The sequence below is a fragment of the Xiphias gladius genome, chromosome 6 (assembly GCF_016859285.1).
Source record: "Xiphias gladius isolate SHS-SW01 ecotype Sanya breed wild chromosome 6, ASM1685928v1, whole genome shotgun sequence".
Lineage (NCBI taxonomy): Eukaryota > Metazoa > Chordata > Actinopteri > Istiophoriformes > Xiphiidae > Xiphias > Xiphias gladius.
Window position 1 is genome coordinate 7,636,957 of NC_053405.1, and position 23,818 is coordinate 7,660,774.

Consider the following 23,818-nt stretch of genomic DNA (forward strand, 5'->3'; position numbering starts at 1 on the left):
ACATCATTTCAAAGTGAGTGAACTTGCAAAGAGAAGAATGTTAAGGTGTGTGTTTGTGTTTGTTTGTGCACGTGTGTGTGTGTGTGTGTTTGCACGCATGGCTGTTTGCCACGGACCAGTGCATGCTGGAAGAGAGTTCAATTGTCCTTCAGATTAAGGTCAATGAGCTGTGCCCTATCTCCCTGCTCCATCTATTAGCTGTCCAGTGGAGAGTCTGGGGATGGATGGATAGAAAGCTTTGACCCCAAGCTAAATACAGTCACCCACCAGTGGGGAAGGTTACTGTCAAGATGTAATCAGTTACAGATTACTGATTACCTATTTAAAATTGTAATCGGAAGAATAATCCATTGGAGGGATGTTTAATTAACTGTCAAGAATCTACCATAACACCAATTGATCTCTATTTTTTAAAACTTTGTTCTACTAAATCAAACATTAGGTAGAACTTTGTAATTTGTTGAATTAAGTAGGATTTCTGAGACATCCAATATACTTAACAAATATCAGTACTTGTTTTATTTTGAATTTCATTGTAACATGGTTTACTGTTACCAAATCTGTTGACTGTAATCCCATTGTATCTAATCTGTTTCCCCTCTCGTCTGACCATCTATCCTCTCTGCCTTTATCTGCTATTAAATCTGCTCTCCTGCTGTTCTGGGGATGGATCCCTTTAGGTGGGAAAGGATATTTCTACTCTCATATCTATCAATGGATCTACCAACCTACGTGTTCCTCTGAGCACCTGTCTCCCCCCTCTCAGTTTATAAGGATTGGTTTTGGTCTTTGTTAAAGGCCGTCTTCACTGACTGATCGACCACAGTCTTGTTGGCATGTGTCACCTTTGACATAGCCAGGTGACATGAAAACAGGATTAAAGTAACACACAGATGACATGCCCCTGTGCTCTGTGTGGATTTTGGAAGTTCTCCATGGGAAATGGGAAATACCAGTATGTTAAATGTGATGATGTTTCAGTGCTGAAAAATGCCAAATGTAGCATTGGAAATTTTCTGGCTTACCTAACAAGACCATGGGGAAATTTCTTTCGTGGCAAAAACAGGAAGACTGTACTTGTCTGTTAGCATAAACAGCACTAAAACATTTCCAGTTCCTTTATAATGTCAGGGGGTAGATGAAGTGAAAAGCTTTAAATATATTTATTTTGTTAAATGAAGCCACGTAAAAAATGAAATGCACAGATAGTAGAGCAAAGTTTATAAATTTGCACATAATATTTTGAGACCTTAGCACTAACAATACCAGTGAACAGAGATAGAGTTGACATTCATGCCACTTATTTTTGAAAAAAAAATTACTTTTTGCAAAATTTTAACAGTAATTGAAGATATTGATGTACTTTTGGTAAAGAACCAAGTGCCAATTTAAAGTTATGAATAAACCTGTTCCTGGTTTGTTAAAACGAATTGAAAAACTTCATAGTTATTAATGCATAATGCCAATAACCAATTGGTACCTCTAATATGCCAAAACATTAAAATTACTATACATACAAAGTGTTCCACAACTATGGTGGAAAAAGCAGTTTCCCCAATATGACTTTTGTGTTCCTGTGTGTATATACTGTATATATTGCTTCTTCGTTTTTCCATATTATTCAGGTTTCAGTATCCTGGTATCAGAAACAACGGAAATATCTGAAAGATGGGGAAAAAAAAACCAAAAGCAAAAGAATAGATGCCATCCCAGAACTCGTATTGCTCTTGTAGGTTGTTGTGGAAGGATGTGTTTAATGAACAGACTGTGCCCCTGTGAATTTCAAACTCAAGCCAAATTTGTTTTTATCCATAAGGCACAAATTCAATGAACTGCAAGCCACCTACCTGCTCCTGTAGAGGAAATAAAGCTATTGAGCTACTGAGAGCAAACTATCCCTCTCGTAGCTCAGTATCCCGATGGGAACCATACTAACAAGCTGCTTGTCCCAGCCTTGCTGTTTAAAGCGAACACACTTGGCTGACCAAGCTTTCTGCATTAAGGAAAAACTCCTTAAAGCATAAAAAACAAAGGTGCTTAGTCTGACTAGTAACGCATTATCACGCTCTGGGATGATGCAAAATATGTTTATCATTTTCATAAGCAAAATGCCTCTTGCTGTTTGTACAGAAAGTTTTCAAAAATAATCACTTTATTTGCCCAAGTGTTTGCTCGCACAAACACCTACGTGACCCCCAAACCACCTGAGGTTCTGCCGGAATGCTGCTGATGTTGTTTATGTGCTCATGTTAATTAAATTACTTAGATCTGAGTGGGGATGATTAGCATGCTAGCAGTAATAGCTAGCAGGGAATCCAATAGCCTATTATCATAATGAGTCCCTTTGGCGTTCTGTGTGGGTAGGTAAGAGAGAGAGAGGGAAGCAGTTATGTTGTTTGCCCAGAGAGGAGAGTTACATCAAAGGACAAGTGTTTTTTTTTTTTTTTTTTTTTTTAGCAGAATACATGATTCAAATTGATTTGTCCAACCTGGCTAGAATGAGATAATGTCACTGCTGGGATATGGCAAAGAGGAAACACGCTGTGTGCTAGTAAAACAAACGCGGCAGCGCACACCCGCACTCACATACACACTCGCAAATTCAATATGTAAAAAGCAGAAATATTATTTATCATACTTTTTGTGATAATTTCCTAGCTGTCAGCAGCTTGAGCTACTTTGGAAGCTGAAATCAACACTTGCACAGACAAACGTACGCATGAATATACACATCCTCAACAGGTATTCCTGTACAGTTATCCATATACACACACAGGGATCTGCACTGCGGCAGGCACCTGCAGCTGTGCCCCCACTGTACTCATTACACACCTGTTACCACGTACTGGACTTCTGCTGCACATATGCTCTCGGCATTGTGCAGAATTATGGTCAAGATCATGTTTACCCGCGGTGGTTTAATGTAATAATCGCTACACTCATTGTTTAAGAGGTTGAGATTTTGTGGTTGCAGTGGTGCAATGTGTTTTTTGGAGTAATTCACAATATATGCTTTCCCCATGAGGCAAGCTTGCTTGTTTTTTTTTTTTTGTTTTTTTTTCCTGGCTCTTCCTTGCCCTCTGCTCATTAACTCTAAATTTTAACACCAATGCTGTCTTTCATTCCATCCCCAGTGAAGGAGAGGAAGACGTGTTGCTCCATATATTCTTATTCCCCCAAGCAATTTGTCCTCTAACTCACATTTTCTCTCATTTACTCCCACATGCACCAATGTCCGTTTCCAAAAGGACATCGATGTATACTTCAAGTGGATGTATACTTTATTTGACATAGACTTTAGTTTGTTGAATTCACTGTATTAGCAAAAGAACAATCAGACTTACAGTATAGAGTAGATTATATTTTGTTTATAGAAAGCACACAATAGTTAATAAATAATGATAATAAAATGAAAGAAACATTGTCTCTCAAAATGTTAACCTCTTCTATTTTTCACCCACGTATCCCATTCCTTCTGCAGATGCCAAGGCCTGCCCCTCCAAAGATTTCCAGTGCCGTAACGGGAAGTGTTTGTCGCCTATCTTTGTGTGTGACGGCGATGATGACTGTGGGGACGCCAGCGACGAGGAGAAGTGCTCAGCTCCCACCTGCGGTCAGCACGAGTTCCGTTGCAATGACTCGGAGTGCATCCCCGCCCTGTGGACGTGTGACGGCGACCCAGACTGCAAGGACAAATCGGACGAGTCCATGGAGCGTTGCAGCCGAAGGACGGAGCCCCAGAAACCCCGCTGCCCGGTGGGCGAGTTCCAGTGTGGGAGCGGGGAGTGTGTCCACATGAACTGGAAGTGTGATGGAGATGCAGACTGCAAGGATAAATCTGATGAAGCAAACTGTCGTAAGTCAACTGAATAATAATAAACGTGAATAGTGATCTCATTAATAGTGAATAGTAAGTGTTTGAATGAGTGTGTAAGTGAAAGACCTCTAATGTATAATACAAGTCCCAAGAGTCAAAATTATCCTACTATTATAACACTAAGTATTTTCTGTGTTGGCAAAGCATGGTATAGCATTTTCAATGTACCATAAAACTCCAGTGTTGTTCAAAATGTTTGGAAAGACCCATAAAAGAGTCATAGCAATGACGTATTCCTTAATTAAAATATAGTTAGCCAGTGTAGTTACTCTGAAACCGCTCCCTTATTTTCAGTCTCCTGAGAGTGGCCCTGACGTCACTGCACATGCTCAGTGATCTGCAGTGACGTCAGGGCCAGATGCAGCCTCGCTAGTTTGACTTAGTGAGACAAATAAATTATAAATGGAATTTATAATTTATTTTTATTATTTACAATTTATTAATACATTATATTTGTAATCTTTAATGAAGGAATATGTCATCCAATTGCAATGTTATGGTTCTTTTATGTAATTTATCTGTTCTACAGCTCAAAGGCTATGCGCAGTACTTGTTAGGAGGGCAAGTTCATTGTTGGTTGGTGTTGTAGTAATAAAAGTTAAATACCAGTTTTAGCCTTTAATGAAGGTGGTTAATGGACACCAATAGCAATGCATGTTTTGTTGTGGAACAATGGCTGCGTATGTGGCTCCCCTCTTCTAGAAGACTCCACTTCAAAGGATGACCTGCCATGTAATGTGAACAAAGATTACCTGCCTGACACATCTTGGTGTGCCACCAAATGGATGACGGGAGATCAATGCAAACTTTATCATGATGATCCATAGAATGTGTTGCCATGCAACCGTGTGATTTTTCAGAAGCAGAAGGAGAACCCTCGAGTGCACATTTGACCGTATGTGTTGTGCGGGAGTGTGTGCGCATGCATTTGTGGGAGGTGAAGGTTCTTCATCTGGCGAGACCCCCATCTGGTCTCCTCTTCACACTCCCACACACCACTCAGGGAGATGACAGCGGCCTCACAAATATGACATGATACCAGCGCACTGTGCTTACACACACACACACACACACACACACACACACACACACACACACACACACACACACACACTCGTGCTTTTACAAGGCTTTAACAGACACAAGTATACACACAAAGAGAAAATACCTGTGTTTACACATATGGTCACAGATATGCAGATGTTGCACGCATACAAATTCTGAAGCCGGAATAATCACACAGTCACGGAGGGTTGGTACAATACTCTAGTCTGCTGTAATCCTTCTATAAGTGAATAACCGTGCGTACCAAAGCACAAGCAGCTTTTTCAACATATTGATCATTGCACATACTGTGTAATAATACTCTTTAAACCCCCCCCCCCCCATCTCTCTATTGCACTCCAGACGCAATTTGACAAGGCCAATAGGTCATTAATCTTAATGTCTTTTGAGATCCCAATAAGTACGTAGGTATTCACTGTAGGATGGGATAGGTTTTGATTTGAATATAATGTGGCAACAAGGTTAAGAGCGATATGAAAATAAGCATCACACTCATACAGAAGCATTTAGGCAAGAATGTTACTATTCTGGAAAGTATACAACAACAACAATAACTCTTTATTCTTACTTATACATATTGTTATATATATGAGATTAAGTGGTTTCCTGAAATAATTGACCCCTCCTATGGATTTTTGTCTTTATTAGTATGTATTTTAAGCCACATTAAGCTAAAAAAGTAGCCTAGCTTCTCAGCCTCACTACTAATTATATCTCCTCTAAAAAGCCTACACCTCGTTTGCTAGCTAACTTGCTAAATAAGATATAATTTAAAAATTCTCTTTTCCAGGTATAGGATTGAGTGTTTTGTTTGGGAAGAGCATAAAAATGCACAGCAGCTGTTGGTTTGTGTCAAATGAGATGTAATAGTTCGAGATGTCTGTGTAATGCAAATGAAAGAGCAGAGCTCAGTTTAGGGAGGTGCAACACTTTAATGTAAATGAGAATGTGAGAGTCGTTGCATGTCTTCAGTTTGTTCTCTCCTCCTCGGCTATTCCGTCAAGATTTGCTCATTCCCACAGACCTGTCCCCCGGTTATCCTCGCCCATCTTATTTGAAACATCTGTCTCAATAATCTCGTGTTATTTCATAGACACTCTGAGACAAGTGACTGTGAGCAGGGCGGCAGGAGGTCAAATCATATCTCTCGTTGGCTCTCTCCTTTCCCTCCTGCCACCATTTCTGCAGAGTGCAATCCATTATTATTACCATTCATCCTGGGGATTTATCATAATTAGCCGAGCTCAGATCCCAATCATTTGGCTGAAAGAATCAGCACATTTTGTGATGGCGCAGCATTATGTCTTCCGCACTGCTGATTTTAGCATTAACATGTGTTTGTCTTTATTTATTTATGGTTTTGTGTTTTTGAAGTCTGAGTCAGCTCCCCTGTGTGCTCATGTAAATGTGCACAGGTATTGCTGCATACATGCGTTCGAGTTTGGTCATTTAACGTGTCTGCTCACCTTCGGTTCATGTGTAAATTTGTTGGTGTGAAACAGTGTGTGTGGCTCTGTTTTACGCCATATTTCCTGATACAGTGACTGCGTGCTACGTATTGTTGTGGCCTCCAATTGATCACGTCTGCCTTCATCCCCTTGGCAGAGCCAGTCCGAAAGCACAACACATGAATAATTAAACAGCCAGTTAAGAAGACGAATGAGTTAAATAAACCCGGCCTCCACCGTTACAGCAAGCACAAACAAATACCTGCACACACTTGCACATACACACGTACTCAATAGGTCACTAGACGTGGATTTTCCTCAGACAGTGAATGAATTCCTGCCCGGTTTTCATTTCCTTTGAGGCTTTTTCTGTGCAGGTAGGAGTTGTGTATGACTGATTACTGTTGGATTGGAACGCACTCCAAGTTAGCCTTATTAAGGAAACAAAATTCATACTGTACTCACAGGTGCACATCTTCAGAGACACAGCAGGGGAAGGGCAATGATGGGCTGAGTGTGATTGTGTGTACTTTGGAAAATGCTCTGTACTTGCTTTATGAGCCTCTAGATCCGTACCGCCTCATAGACGAGACCAATAGATGATATTTTTACTGTAATGTTAATGTAACAACTCACCTAATTCTAATATATGCTTGTGTGCCTTGTGTCCCTCAGCCCTGCTTACATGTCAGCCTGATGAGTTCCAGTGTGGCGACGGCTCCTGTATCCATGGCACCAAACAGTGTAACAAAGTTCACGACTGTCCGGACTACAGTGATGAAGCTGGCTGTGTCAACGGTGAGTGCCGGACGAGTACCAGAAGGACGGCAACCATAAAACATGCAAACAAACTCCCGGGTTATCAGGAGTGCAAAAGTTATCACTCAGATTATGTAGGTAGTCGAACGTTGGCTTTTCGTCTAAAAACTGTAGTAAAATTGCAAATTCTATTGCTAAGGAAATTGGTGATGCAACCCCTGCAAATTTAATCTCTGTGTGCAAATCACCAGCTTCATTCATTTTTTTAGTCCTTTGTTCTACTTGATTCACCCTAAAAAAAACTGTCGAGTTTCAACTTTAATTCTTTTAGCGAGGTTCACAGGGGAAAGTGTAGAGTAGCAGCTCAGATGGCTGCATTTGGCTGCACTAGTTTATTCGGCCCCATGAGAAACAGTTTAAAGAACTAAAATTGGAACTGCTTGGTAAGAGAGACAGAGGAATGAGAGTGTAAGAGACCACAATGTCAAAGTATTTAAAGAGTCTTAGTATGTTAAGATTTTAAATCTCCTTTGACGCATCCGAGAGGTGCTCAAAGTTTATTTATGTTTTTTTTTTTGTTTTTGTTTTTTTGTTTTTTTTACTCGGCCACACACTGCATCTGGCATACACAAGACTGACAAGTATTGTAGCACAAAAAAACATCAGTTAAGTTGCTGTATGCATGAATAGACACTGAATATCGCCTCTGCTATAGTATGTGCCCCCTCTTCTACCATATTGAAATTTTTATTGCTTTCAGGGGAGCTGGGGTCTCTTTCAAGGGAACTCAGTTGTTACCCCTGGTTCCCCTGCAGTTGAAACCCTGTCATGCACATACCCTTATTACCTCCACCAAGGAAGTTAAGTTTCCGCCCGTGTCTGTTTGTCGGTGTGTTTATTTGTTTGACAGCAGGATTATACAAAAAGAACTGAAACGTTTTACACTGAACTTGTTGGAGGGATGGGGTATTAGCCAGGGAAGAACCCCAGATCCAGATCATTCACTATGAATTTTAATTTTTTTCTCTGAGGTCTGGTGCTTGACATTGGCCTTGGCAGAGGTGTGCTCTCTACTGAGTGCTATTCCAGTTTTCTTTTTAATTTCATGTATTTGTGCTCAGCTGTAATTTAAAGGGAGCTACATTAATTATGATATTCAAGGATTATTTTCTTGCCTAACATGCCTGTTACCTTGAATTTACATATTGTGGCACACAGAAAAGCTCAAGGTCATCATTGTATGCTCTGGCTGGTAGTGAACTTTATCTTGAAACCAGATTTCTGAAGTGCAGCTCTGAACCTGAAATTGATTTTTTTTTTTTTTTTTTTTTTTTTTTTTTTTTACTATTCAGTTTCCAAAAAGGGCACAGTGCAGCTTGCACGTACCTGTACATTTGACACAATTATTAGTGAGTGAAAAAAATAACAAGAAACACAGGCAAGCAAGAAGAAGGTGTCATGGACTCTACGGCTGTGTTTGTGTGCGTTTCACTCACATTGAAAGTGACATTCTGCACCAGACAGTGACACTCACTGATCTGATAAATAAATAATCTGGTAAATAGTTTGCCCTCCCTCCAAATTTCAGAGGATGTAATATGAAAAAAAAAGACACTTTCATTTTATTTGTGAGAGCTTGCAATTGTTTCCAATTCTCGCAAATTCTCGAGGTCAAATCAAAAGTTATAAATCTTGCCAATCACCCCAACAGTCTGTATACAATGATTCAGTTCACAATCACTGTTGTAAGCCAAAACTAAAGCCTTACGTTCAAATCCACATCTTGATCATCGACCAGGATGTCAATGCCTTAGGCAGTTCTTTACCTTTGGGCTTCTCGGGCTTCCCTGTTTATTGCCCTCAGTAAGCTCCACCAATCGAAATCTCAACGAAACATCTCTAACATTACATTTCACTACTCTACCAACAACGTGCGTATATTTACAGGGAGCTATAACAAATCAATTTATTTCTCAAACACTGCCTGATAGCTCTTACTGAGATCAAAAACGAAGATCAACTTCCTGGCCGACTGTCTGCAGAAACTACAACCAGCTTTTACAGTATTGCTTGCTGACGTGTCATATTTATTGTACCTACCAAAATCTCTTTACTCCCCGAAAATAATGAAAATTTTTACTCTCACTGGAACTAACTGCAGTACAAACTATGATATGTTATTTGTGTTACTTGGCTCAGCTGTGCGTGACTTTTTTTAAGACACCAAAGTTCCTGGACACTGCATATTTTTACCTGAAAAGGGATGTTGTACAGCTATGTAACAGCCTAATCTTTAACCTTCTTGTACGTCTTGTCGCCACCACAGTTACAAAGTGTGACGGGCCCAGAAAGTTCCGCTGTAAGAATGGGGAGTGTATTGACAGCAGCAAGGTGTGCGACAATGTGAAAGACTGCAAGGACTGGTCTGATGAACCCATGAAGGAGTGCGGTAAGATCATTTCTCTCTACTTCTCTTCACACGCAGAAACACCCACATACCCAGATACTCATTAGTTCTTTAACCACCTCAGGCTTACAGGGATGTACATACATGCTAATGTATTCCCGGGCATCATCAACTACTTCTAATGTGGGTGGTCACCCTTCTTAGTAAAAGGGGCTTCATTTGATCAAGGCAGGGTAAATCAGGACATTTTTCTGATCTTAGCCAGGGAAACGTGACCAGACTATGTTACCCATAAGGAGCCACACAGATTATTCACACACCATAGATAATTACCACTTAGCGAGGTTCAGTCACGGATTTCACATCACAAGTAATGCAGTGCAGCTGCAAACAGAGTGAGGCAGTTGAGAGAAACCTACCCGTTAATAAAATCTATCAAGTAAATGTAGCTCACGTAATTGCAATTGAAGTAACTTGTGATGTACCAGTAAAATTTTACTCAAGTGCAAGTACAAGCCGAAGTCTCTGAGATTATTCAAGGGAACTGCGCTGCCCTTTCAAGCTAGCTCTGATCTGAGGCAGATGGATACACACTATAATGAGATTGCCCTGTAACCATGTCATTAATGTTAAACACGATCTTTTGTGTGTCTAAGGGGAAACCTGCACATCCTCTCTGTTTAAGTTATCACTGACAACTGCTATTTTCCACAACCCAGAGAATATGACAGTGACAAAGGCCAGGCCAAAGCAATGGAAAATGATTAAAAAGGGATTTATGAAGGGCAAGTCAACAGAAGAAGGAAAAAAAAAAAATCCTCAGGAGTGGAATTTACAAAACTCTCTTAAGGTCAAGTTTGGCCAGAGACATACTTGCTTTTCAACCACACATTCGCGTAGACAACCAGCTGCGTCGTGAACATAATTGTTCATGTATTTGCCTATGTAATACGCGTGTTACTGGTGGATACCTCTAAAGGGGAAACCAGAGAGCTCAGACCATATAGAACTACCAACTTTGAATGACTTAAACAGTAAACATGGCGACACTCAAGCAGGTCAGTGTTGTTTGTGACTGTGCAGCGACAATGACACATCGTACGGGTGCAGGTAATTGCAGACTTGGTCTATTAGCATGTCTTCAGTACTTTCCGCCATTGTTGTTCGCTGCTGACGTGCCAACCATGTCACATCCCCACACTGTCCCTACCGTTCATGTTCACATTGAATCTTGCGAACGCATAGCGTTAATTTCCGAGGACAGGCAGGACGAACGCTCCAGAGTCAAGATACGTGAGTCAGCCATCACCATGCGTACGTGTAGTTAAAAGCAAGTATATCTTCAGCCTTGCAGTATAAAGCCAAAAGTATATGGCTACTTGAACATGAGATCCATTCCTGATTGTTGAATATGTCATTCCAAAAGTATGGGCATTATTATCCTGCTTCAACAGCAGCTGTCCTGCTAGACAAAAATGAATCAGTTGAAATAAGTCTTCAAGTTTTCACATTCTTTCGCTTTAATATTATGTTGATACTGAGCTGATTTTTTGTTATCTGATAGAATGCATTGGCTATCCTACCAATTTCAGCCTTAATTTTAGTTAAATGTCATGCTAATTTCTCATGGTCCTTACTTCCCTCTTTCTCTCCATGTCAATCTCTCTTGATTTCTATTCTCGCTCTCTGTCTTTCCATCTCTCGCCTAGTCTAGCTGTCTCAAAGCGGTACCTGTAGCCTCGAAGCTTAAATCTATAATGTAAACCGGTAATGAAGTACCAGCTTTAGCTTTTGGCAGCAATTCCTCTCTACTCCCTGGTGGGCAGCTGAAAGACAAAAGGATAGATGGAGGTGCAGAAACAGATACGAAAGGGAAGGGACACGGAGGAAGGATGACATAGAGATAGTCCAATCTCATCTGCTGAAAACAAAACGAGGAGGAAATTTGAGAGGATGGAGGAGAGCATGTGCTTGGGCAACAATAAGCTTCATAGTGGAGTGGCACCTGATACACATGGCCAAGCTCCCTGTTGGAGCATGGTTTGGTTCCAGGTGCGTTTGGCTAAGCCAATGCCTCTGGGCCATGAACACACACACAGGCAGCCCCACATAAATATACAGTACACACACTCCCATACCCCTGTCACTGTTTTCCTGCCACTTTTGAGCTCACTATCTTTTCTTTTTGAGTGGTAATTTGATGTGTACAGACAGACCTGAGAGGACGAAATTATCTTAACTGGCAGGATGATTAAAACTATGCGCAAAAAATTACCTGTGTACCTGGTATACACACAAGCTTATGGTGGTGTGGTTTTTTGTTTTAGGTCCAACTCTTTCTTTGTGTCTTTTGCAGGCAGAATTGTTCCACTCAAAACCCTGCTGTTGTTATTTCATCAATATTCAACTCCTCTTTCCTTGCTTCCATCCCTTCCCTTCTGTCCCTAACCCTTCCTCCACCCTTCCTCCTACTGCCCCTCTCTCTGCAGTCCTGAATGAGTGTGCAGACAACAATGGTGGCTGCTCCCACATCTGCAGGGACCGGAGAATTGGTTATGAGTGTGATTGTCCTTCTGGCTACAAACTCCTGGACAAAAAGACTTGTGGAGGTAAAGAAAAAAATAAGTTCTGCGACAGAACTACTGCCAAACCTTGTCAAGCCTTTTTTGCCTTTGCTTTGAAGAGCTCTGAGAGATCTGGACTTCAAAGGGCTGCTAACCTTACTGTTGGCCATATTCTGGTCAAGGGAACAGTTTGACATGACTTGTTTAGAATTTCCATTTAAGATTATTGGCAGTTTCTGTATTCAGTATAGACACAAGTCTGGAGTGAGTCTATCTTAACACAAAGAATAGAATAACTACTGCAAAGCAGTCATGTTTACACATTTTATCTTGTTTATTTATTACATGCAGAAATTCAAATTTTGGTTTGGGATTTAGGACATTCGGGATTTAAGAGCAGTTTTAAATTAGAGCTACAGTATTTCTTGACAAACAACCACTGGCTGTAGAGTCTGACACAACATCTCACAAGTCCTGTCTTTATAGCATGGTTGTCAGGTCCAGATTGTTGGATGGATCTATAATAGATTAGAGTAGACCCTCTCTTTAGCTCCCTCTTGCAATGTATTACAGCAAGAAACCATTTATTATAGCAATGTTATAATTTTTTTGTCTTTTTGTTTGCTTTATTATTGTTAATGCTTTTGACCTATGCTCACTGTGTGAGTGTATATGGCAACATCTACTGTAGCCGGAGGTGCTGCACAGAGTTGATAGGCAGAGAATTGCATGGTTGTTGATCTCAAAAGATCAAACAAGCATTTCCCAAAATGTTGGACAGTTGTCTTAGTTTTATTTGGTTTAAGGTGTTCACATGTACCATACTGTGACTTAGTCTCTATTTTGTTCTGAATGAACTAGCCAGGAAAATATTTCTGCCTGGTGAACAAGTGAAATATTCTGTGGACAGGCTAATCATTCATATCAAGAACAGTCCAGTCCATCAAAACACGGCAATCAGATCCTCTCTTAGACTGAGAAGTGGTATAGTACAGAGCTGTTTTTAAAAATTCGTCAAAAATTACCTCTAACACACAGAAAAGAAATCAGAATCGGGAAAAAAACGAATAATGATTTAAATCCAAGTAACCAAGAATTCACCCTTTCTATTGAAGCACTTGGTCCAATAGTCATAAAGTAAATCCTAGAAATTCAATTGGAAGAATCAGACTCTCATTTGAAGTGAAGATTCTCTTTCGAAAGATTAACATATTAAATACTGAACACGTATTTTTCATACTTCTCATTCCTCAGAAAAAATGACTTTATGCGTGTTTCTATAGTTTTGTTTTGATCTTTATTTCTTTGTGTCATGTTTCTCTCCACAGACATAGATGAATGTGAGAATTCAGATGCCTGCAGTCAGATCTGCATCAACTATAAAGGAGATTATAAGTGTGAGTGCTACGAAGGCTACGAGATGGACCCTACCTCTAAGACCTGCAAGGCCGTAGGTGAGCCATTTATCACACACACGCTCACACCCATCTGCGCAGGCAAAGACACACGCTGTCATAGATGGATGTTCTCACCAAAATGAGAGAATTGAGAACTACTCATATACACACAACTCATGGCCCTTTTCCACCGCATGGCACCAGCTCAACTCGACTCAACTCGACTCGCCCCCTTTGGTTTTCCATCGGGCAAAAGTTGTGGATAGTACCTGGCACCTGGTATGTTATCACCTCCGTCGTGGTTCCAGGCAAGCTGACGCAATACCAAAAGGTGATGTGAAAGCACTGCATTGGTCAGAGAGAATCGTCACTCTCACTGCGTCATCATTATCATGCAAGACGGGGCGCCCTGAACCAACCTGCCATTTTTAAATAGCCATGCTGCTGTACTCTACTCACGTTAGCCTGTAATATATTTATATTCTAAACTATATTCATTGATTATATGGCAACCCATAAATCCTTGCTCTCACAAACAGCCACTTACCTATAATCAAGAAAAGCATCCCTTCGATATCCTCCGTTGTTCCTTTATGCGTTGCGTAGAAGATGCTGTCACGGCAGATTCATGCGGTGTCGCCACAACATTAAGGGGGTACTATATCTGCAGTGGAAAAAAAGAACTACTTGGTGCCAAAAGCTAGTACACTCAAATTGAGCCGGTATCATGCAGTGGAAAAACGCTTTTACTCTCCCATTCCAGCACCCCTAACTACCGAGTCCCATCCCACACAGTTCTCACACTGTGCAAGGAGATGCTTGCTTTGTATGCAGGCCCTGCACAGCAATCTGTGCAACGATAAATATTTGCCATCTTTTCCTGGAGTCTTCGCTAATGAAAAGTTTGCAGGCAGCTGCTTATGCTCCCCCTGGAGTGTCAAGGGAAGGGTGTTGTGTTGGGGGGGGCCTACCCACTCACTATAGGACACAGGCAGGGTCTGTACCCCTCATTGGCCTGGGTAAACACTTCCTGACAGTGGTACGAATGAAAATAAAACCTTGCCCTCAAAGCTGCACCAGGCAAGATTGTTACTGAAAAAAGGTCGGCCTAAAGCGAAAATGCAACTGCATTAGCTGCAGTTAAGACTGCCTTTTGAAAAGCTCAGTGTGAATTCTGGGTGTTTTTCACCAGTCTCCCCATTCTCAGTCTGCTACTGCTGGCTTTACCAACAACGATGCTGTCTGTCGACAACCATTTAAACACTTTTACTGACAAATTAAAACTTCTGATGGGTAGGGATGTTAGGATGAAAGCGGATATACTGTATATTTTCTATCTAACAGTGCCAAAAAGAAAACCAAAGAATCCTGCATAGTTGTAATCACTCTTGTCCACTTAGCTAATGATGTTTTTTCTTCCGCAGACCTTCATTTGGTAAAATTTATGTCACCTAACACTGCTGAAAGCATGCAGAGCAGTATATCCTTTCCGTTTAAAAGAATAGAGGGGTGTTTTCTGTACGTGCTGACGTAGAGGGGATTAGAAACCATAATCAGTGCATTATCCGTGTTTTATCTACAGTATAAAGTTCTACAGGAAACATAACCTCTTGCAATGGCAGCATTAATGCCTTGAAACTACACCTGTACTCGCAATGGGAATGGAACCTCCAACTGATTGAGTTACACAGCAAATTAACTTTTCTTGCCGGGTGAGAAGAGTGTTATTAGTGATTACTGCCATCAGTCTCAGGTTTAGTCATTATAGAGTGAACTGGCCTGGTAATGAGAGAGCTTAAAGCAGAAAACCGGCCCTCACTCTTAAGCTAAGTGGCATAAAAAACACCATTGATTGCTTTGTGTCTCTCTGTGTGAATCTTTATTACTGTTAGGCAGAGCAAGCCGAGGCATTTGTTAGAGGGGAAGATTGGTAAGCAAAGGAGAAAAAAGACAGATAGATGGATGCATTGCATGAACATCTCTCTGCTCATTGAAGTAATGCAGAGTTGCATCCGCACTGTTGATTGTGGCGCATGTTACAGCTGCCAAAGGAGACAGACAGAGGAATAGACAGAAAATGTGACAGGATTATTGTTTATGTTGAGGTTTATTTATTCAGAGGCACAAATGGAAGATGGGAGCATAAATACAGAGATGCCTGCTTTGTGAAGCTGAGATAATGTGGACTTAATGAAGGTGCATTTGCCCGTGAGCCTATTCCTAGACACATGTATGCCCAATCACATGCATGCACGGTCAGAGACGTCGGCATACATATACAGTTTAGATTCTGCTCACACATGTCGTGTCAACATTCATTCAGAAGATACAATTCCCCTGTCACTGACTGTCAAGTCAGGAACGTTGCGTTCTGTGAAGAGATGTGACGCATGCCAAGTGCCAGTATCATTTGAACATACTGAAGTTCAGGCTGTAAAATGCCAGGCTGTTTAATTGTGCTTCCATTTCAGAGTCACGCTGCGCAACACAATGTCATCGTCACGTTAATGGCAATGCCATATGTAGATTTTTTTTTTTTTTCTGCATTTCCTACTTTCGTTTGCTTTGTTTAGTACAAGATGAGCCTCTGCAGATGATTGTGAGAAAACCTATTCAGAAATGAGCGAAAACCTCTGCCCTTTATGTTCTCCAATGTACAGGAAATACTTTTCATCCTAATCCTGGCACATGGTTTCTGGCTCTGTAGATTGATTTCAGAGTCATATGAAACCGTTACACTAGCACCGCTAATTAAAAGTAAAGTCCCAGGTTGGAGTCATAATGCATTCCCTCTTCTAAGCTGGTATTTGTGTGAGTGTGAGTGTGTGTGTGAGTTTGTATTTGTACGCTGCAGCGTCCATTAAGTCCCCTGAAGAAAGCCTTGCTCTACACTAATTGCATTCATTGTTTTTGTGTTTCCACCTTTATGGGTGTGATGCCACTCACCGAGTCCTCAACTTGACTTATTATTGTTTTGCGTGTAAGAGCTTGCTGCACGTACGAGAAGGGTGGAGGTTGAGAGTAACAGCCAATCCGCACAGGCAGGCTTTTTCGGAAGCATTTCTTGACCAGTTTAGTCATCTGTCAAACAAAACTGAGTTTGAAAGGGCAAAGACCAAGAGAGGGTAAGAGATGGATGGAAATATGAAAGCATACACAAAGGATAATATGACCTATCCCTCATTTCTCAGAGTCGAACGAGGTTTTGCTTTTGTGTTATGTTGTTATTCCTCATTATTGTCATTACTTATGTCATAACTGATCAGTCACTTATCACAAAGAAAGTTACAGCAGTATCCTTGCTGGAGAAAAATGTTTTGCCAATGTCAAAGTTTGTATTCTTTTACCATTATAAAAAATGCAAAATGGAATAACACAATTTTAATGCTGTCTTATTCAATAAAATGCAGGTCTGCTAATGACCCTGCAGATTTGAAGAGTCCCTCATCACAATGAGTGGGGACAACCTTGGCCGTATTGAAATATTTTTGAATACATGTAACATCCCCATGCAGACAATAAAATTGCGCTTCAACAACAGTAGGCAACTCAGCCCTTTAAAGGGAGTCAAATCAAAGTTCACAGACGTGAGCGAGAGTAAGGGCGAAGACAATATGATAGAACAGTGGGAACAGATTACAGGTACACACCGACAAACAGGCTGATAAAAGCAGGACACACTGTCGGAATGATGCAGTGGAAATTTACAAACTGCCTTTGGACCAAAGTCTTGCGTTCTTTTTTGCTCTTGTTCCCTTCTCCTGTTTCTTGTTCTCGCTCTTATCTACAGTGTACTGCAGGCTTAACCACAGTGCCAAGAGCATTTGTGCCACACTTGACAGTTTGAGCGCACACTTTTCAAAATGGGTTTAAAGATTTTCCCAATTGTCAAAAGATTTTGCTATGGGACCCAGGATGTTGTGGTACACTGTCAAACCTCATCTCAGAAGTTTTTCCCGCAGTTTTGGGCTCTTATTGGACCAGCCTATAACATTTTATTCTGTCTGCCTTATTTATTTATCATTGGTATCCTGTGTCTTAGTCTTTCAGTGACCTATCAAACTTTGGTCTCAACCCTAAAATGCAGATGCACAGAAAGTCAGAAGAAGAAAACGCGACAATTTCTCATGGAGACTCTACAGAAATACACCACGGATATAGTGAAGCGTTATATAACTTGCTTTGTCACGAGGAATGCCAGCAAGTTGGGTGACTTTTTGGTGTTCGACACAAGTTGTCGACATGAAGTTCACTTCTGTTCGCTGCTGCAGCATCTATTCATTATCATATACCATGGTCTGTATTTCTTAAAGAGCAGGGCAGACCTATATGTGTGTGTCTACTTCCAGACATAACATCATTATTATAATAACCTCAACCAGTGTGGGTTCGTTCACACTGGCTGCAATTAAACATCCCCATCAGCCTGCAGAATCTCTTATTTCTGACATTTCTGTCCGTCTTTATATTGGATTTTTCTCTCTCTTTATGTTGTCTCCACAACATAAACATCTGCTTTTGTGCAAATCAAATCAATTGCCCCTGCAGTACCTGAAAGCACTTCCCTGGCCTGTATTTATCATTTCACCACATTACCTTAATTGACTAATGGGACAGAGCGGCCCTAAATTGGGAGCACAGATTAAAATATATCTAGGGGAGTCTCCTCCTGTTAAGAAGGCTGACTGTAGCCCTGTTGGGATCTATTGAGGAGAGATAATATTGCACTTTTTGATGAGATCTCTGTGGCCTGAAGAAAACAGTGACTCAGGGTTTTTTTGCTTTGAGGAAGACACATTGCTGTGACAGCAATAATGAGGGATAAGAGATGTCTTGAAAAAGGGAGTCAGGGGAATCCTTATTATAAAGACAGCACTTCCAAATGTTTCTTTTTTTCATCCTGTCGTTCTCGCTTTCCTCTCTCTTCCTCCACCCACCTGACTTTTTTTTCCCCTGCTGTCACTTGATCTGTTGACGTCTTTTATTTCTTTCTTCCTCTCTTAATTACATCCTTTAACACTTCATTTCTCACACTGACTCTACCTGCATCCATCACATTTGTTTGTGCCTGTCTCTCTTTTTCTTCGTTCCTCTCTCTCTCTCTCTTTTCTCTCCGTCTCTCTCTCTCTCTCTCTCTCTCTCTCAGCAGGTGAAATTGATGGTTACAAACCCAGTAGTCAGAGGAAAATGATTGGATCCAAACAGTAGTAGAAATGTAATATTTTCTCCATGTGCGGTAGCCTGTAGTAAATCGGGGCTGAGGAAACGAGGAAACCTATTGAGGCATGGTTGGCTGTGTGTGTGTGTGTGTGTGTGTGTGTGTGTGTGTGTGTGTGTGTGTGTGTGTGTGTGTGTGTGTGTGTGTGTGTGTGTGTGTGTGTGTGTGTGTGTGTGTGTGTGTGTGTGCGTGCGCATGTCGGTGTGACTGTTACCCAACTTTGTCTCTTCTTTAAGTGCTTTACGTGGTATTTCTGCTTTACTGGACAGTGGGGAGTGAAAGGTGACATGACAGGAGAGAGAAGTGAAGATGAAGGAATGGAGCTAGTAAATGAGATGAGGCGGTATCAGTAGGCGTGAAGATGAAGAGGAAAACAGGCAGACAGACAGACAGAAATCCAGGACAAAACAAAATAAAGGGAAATTATCGGAGTACAATTTGATGAATGATATAGATGGTTTAGGGGTAAATTTCCTGGATTTGTAAGTGGGGTGTGTATACAGTTTGTGCGTGAGGTGAAAATATTTGGGTGTCTCTACTGAATGCGGGGCATGTGCACAAACCGGGATATTTTTTGACCTTGATGAAGATGACCTTGTCGACTGCATGAGAATTATTCAAATGCTTGAGTCACGCTGGCCTTGAAGCTGCTGAAAAATGCGCCCCAGGTAACCGATGTGCCAGCAAACATCGCACACTGTATGGACCCGAGGATGAGAACCCAGAAACACAGTTTTGACACAATGTTGCACTAACAAATAGAACAGTGTGTTATTTGTGGTCACTGGGCTACTTTATTCACAAGCATAGTGTGCCTTATGAAGTTAAGCAGCAGGGGACACACTCACACACACATTCAAAGACAATGCTTTTAAATGGATGTGTCCTTTTTAAGCCATCTGTGCTTTTAGTTTGGACCACTTCTCACACTGCGTGCGTTGCTTTCCTGCGCTGTATAATCATGTGAATTATGGAGTGAGTAATTGTGTGTGCGTGAGGACCAGTTTGAGTAACAGACCTATTTGGAGTGAGGACTTTTTGGACAAGTGATGAAATTTTGGCCAGTCTTCACAACATAAAAAAGGGCTGTTTGAGTGTTGAGACTTGGTTTTAAAGGTTCAGGTTAGAATTAGGTTTAGGTTAGGATAAAGGGCTGGGGAATGCATTAGGTCAATGAGTGTCTTCACAAAGATAGAGGCGCGCGTGTGTGTGTGTGTGTGTGTGTGTGTGTGTGTGTGTGTGTGTGTGTGTGTGTGTGTGTGTGTGTGTGTGTGTGTGTGTGTGTGTGTGTGTGTGTGTGTGTGTGTGTGTGTGGTATATTTTTCTTTTTAGAAGGTCTATTTGGATGATTTATTAATGCTCACATCATTAACAATACATGTGTTTAGGACCTAAATAGTACAAAGGCGAAACAAGACCTCAGTTAGCTTACATTATGTTTCCCTCTTGGGAATAAGAATCAACACTCAACACTGCCCATGGTATCTTGGTAAACAACAGTATGTGTAGGTTCTTAACAGTACTGCTGAAGTCATAGAGGAAAAAGGACTTGAGCACACTGACCGATTTGCAGCCTTTAATAGTGCAAACAGACAAAGAGTTTGACACTTCTGTGTCTTGATCCGTGTCAAAATGGACACAGACATGAGGCAAATACAAATATAGCCAACCTAAAATAGGTGTACAGTTATACAGTTGTCATTGAATAATTAGTTGAACACGATATCAAAATCGTTGAAAAAAGGATCCAAGGGGGGGGGTTTCCACAGTCAATGTCCAGGTGACATGTCATGTAAGCATCACTGTTTAACATAAGAATGTTTCTGTGTTAAAGTGTTATTAGAAAAATTGCAGGAGAAACCTTTATACTCATATAAACTTTTATATCAAGTCTAAAATGCAGACAATTTTTTTTGTTGGGTGGTAACACATGAGAGCAGATAACTGCATCGAATTGTACCGCCGGTGAGCAGCCCTGGCATGGAGTGTTGTCATGTTGTCAGCGTGGATTGCACATCTGAAAAGATGCAGATATGCAGGGTCACCTTTCAAATACAGGTTTGAAATGTGTGGAACAATGTGTTTGCCACTGTCAGGATCAGCAGATGTTCCCTTATCACATGCACACAGTTACATTTATGACTGACAGTATTGTAAATGGCCCATGTCTCGTAGAGAGTGGGTTGAGAATGATGTCCTCTTTTGGGTCACAGTAGTAGGTTAATGATCGTAAAGGGTCTCCACCTACCCCCTGAGCTCTATGGCCTCCCTGTCCCATCTTGCCAATGTCAAGTAGGAAATAAATGGCCGATAATGTTCTTCAAGAGAAGTCCCTGTACATTATTTTGACATTAATGTCTATCCTGCTCCATCAGGAAAGAGTCCGTACCTGATGTTCACCAACCGCCATGAGATCCGTCGCATTGACCTGCTGAAGAATGAATACACACAAGTGGTTCCCACCTTGCAAAACGCTGTGGCCCTGGACGTAGATGTTTCCACCAACAGGATGTTCTGGTGCGATTTATATCATCGTAAAATATACAGGTATACACACACACAAACACTGTACGGTACATATGATTTGTGTGATATGATTAAGGCCTATAAAAACCATGAATGGCACTGTACAGAGTCAGGACTTTAGGAGTTTAGATAACGCTCTTAATTCGCTCTTCAGCTATTCTGTCATTCTCTTTTTTTCCTCTATCCATTCATCTTGTCTTCCTCAACCTGTCATACCTGCTTTTCCGGTCGTGAGACAGACACACCTGGGGGCTCGTGTGTGTGTGTGTGTGTGTGTGTGTGTGTGTGTGTGTGTGTGTGTGTGTGTGTGTGTGTGTGTGTGTGTGTGTGTGTCCTTCACACACTTGTGCGACAACATACACATTCACACATACACATACTGTAGGTATGTGTAATTGTTTAATTGGCTGTGTGTGTGTGTGTGTGTGTGTGTGTGTGTGTGTGTGTGTGTGTGTGTGTGTGTGTGTGTGTGTGTGTGTGTGTGTGTGTGTGTGTGTGCGCGTGCGCACTTGTACTTCTATCCTTGTGAGGACCAGTTAGAGTTTCAGACCTTGGGAGTGAGGACATTTTGGCTTGTCCTAAAAACTTTAAAGGGCCTTTTGAGGGTTAAGAATTGGTTTTAGGGTTATTTCTTCTGAAAAAGTGCCACACCAGAGTGCAGCCTCGTTACACATCGCCGTTCACTGTGCTTACCCTCATTAATTCGCCTGAAAATGACACCAGGCTGTAATATTACCATACAATAACAGTAATGATTCATACTAGGCTATTAATGTGTCCAAATTTAGATAAAAAGCTGTTTTTTGTGGTTCTTCTTGTTTGGAGAGATAGATGAAGCCTGACCGTTAATGGTCACACCTTGAAATCTGTACATGATGCGCACACAGACATACGGACAGACGCAAACACCCCTGTGTGTTAGGATTAAAGTGCGCATGGACGCCCATCTGCATGGCTGAGTTGCACGTGCACACACATGCACACATGTGGGACGTAGTGGGAGGGGTCTTCTGTCATCTCAGCTGAGCCATATGCGCTCTCTAATTTCACTGCCTGAATAGTCACCATTACTCATCTGCATACACACATATTTACACACACGTGCATACACACACTCCTACACTACGTCAGTGATACACTCAAGGGCTCGTGACGGAGAAAGGACAAATGGACTAATTTGTCATAATAAACTCTACTTTCAAAGCAGCAAATAAACATATACACACAGTCACTTTAAATGCCTAGCAACAAGTGTAGTTGTACAGTTTAATCTGCTGCACTTTGGTTGTCCTTGGTTGTGTTTGCCTTCCTTTCATCCTTTAAAAACAAATATTTTTAAAACATCCAAATGCATAGACGTACATCCTCGACCCAGTGTAAGTATGCTGCTGATTCGTGTAGCATGTTACGCTTATTGATGTTTTTGTTTACCCCAATTAGAGAGACAATCAAAAAACCAGAGCTTAGTTTGCAGGATAGAGAATAGCGAGGTCATATTTCTTTATAGCTAACTGGCTACCAAGTTACATCCATGAAAGATGGCAGCACTAAAATGGCCACAAGCATCGGTGACTGTGACACATCTGTGCAGGTTGTTGTAAGGTAACTTACAGAAATAACAACTCTTAATCAACATATTTCTTTGGCCTTTGTGAAAAACATAAACTGCTCCAACAACTTGCTTCAGCAACTCTTGTGTTCACTGAAAATGACTTGGCTGGGCACGTACGTCACTCACTACTAATTGGAGGCAGTAGTATCATCAGCTAGCAAGAACAGGCTTAATAATGAATGATGAATGAAGTTAAACGATATTGCAGACCATTCTAATTAGGCTACCACTCACCTGCCTTAAAAAAACTTCTGTTTCATCTCCACTTTAGAGTGTTTCTTGTCACTATGACGTGTGGGGAAAAAAAAGTTGCCTCGTCGTTACTTGGCTTCTCATATAAAAAATGTTTCAAGAATGCTTGACTGCCTCCATTGTTTGCAGTTGTTTTAAAAAGCTGAAAACCTTGAATCTAAATGCTAATGACATGATTGATCACACCTCCTACTCAGGCATCTTACTTTCCAGTGAAGTAGTTTTCCCTCTGATAAAGATGAATTTTATCAAACAGAAATAGCAGTGTATATAAAAGTGATTTCTCTTCACTGTCCCTCCACGCGACAATGTGGTTTGCCAGACTAATTCATAGTAATTAGCATGCTACGGGTCAATGACTTGTTAACTTCTCCCCCTGATGGAGATGTCTGTTGCAAACAATAATACAGCCAATTAAAGATGCAATCTGCTCAGTGGTCTTGGACTCATCTGTCTCTGTCTTATTCCTCTCTACAGCCTGCCCTCTATTCAGCTCTCCAACCTGTTCGTCCCAGTCTATGTAACAATTTTTACCTAAAAGTAACTACATAGTGAATAATAATAGTAATTGATAATACAAGTGTGTGAAAATATATATTGTGGTAAAGTAAAATATTGGAGTAATTACAATAATTTGTGGGTGATGTATCAGCTAGAATATGTACTCTGGGAGTTGTAAAAGAGTTTCATAGG

General features: G+C 41.0%; 1 protein-coding gene across 5 annotated transcripts in view; it reads left to right on the forward strand.

Moving 5' to 3' along the window:
- The window catches only part of lrp8 (low density lipoprotein receptor-related protein 8, apolipoprotein e receptor), a 175,445-nt gene that overhangs the window by 119,231 nt on the left and 32,396 nt on the right, over positions 1 to 23,818 (forward strand). For all 5 annotated transcript variants that reach the window (XM_040128434.1, XM_040128436.1, XM_040128432.1 and 2 more), the window contains 6 exons: positions 3,482 to 3,856; positions 7,066 to 7,188; positions 9,476 to 9,598; positions 12,046 to 12,165; positions 13,449 to 13,574; positions 21,111 to 21,282. In XM_040128434.1, the coding sequence (XP_039984368.1) occupies positions 3,482 to 3,856; positions 7,066 to 7,188; positions 9,476 to 9,598; positions 12,046 to 12,165; positions 13,449 to 13,574; positions 21,111 to 21,282 (1,039 nt within the window). The remainder of the gene's footprint in view (positions 1 to 3,481; positions 3,857 to 7,065; positions 7,189 to 9,475; positions 9,599 to 12,045; positions 12,166 to 13,448; positions 13,575 to 21,110; positions 21,283 to 23,818) is intronic.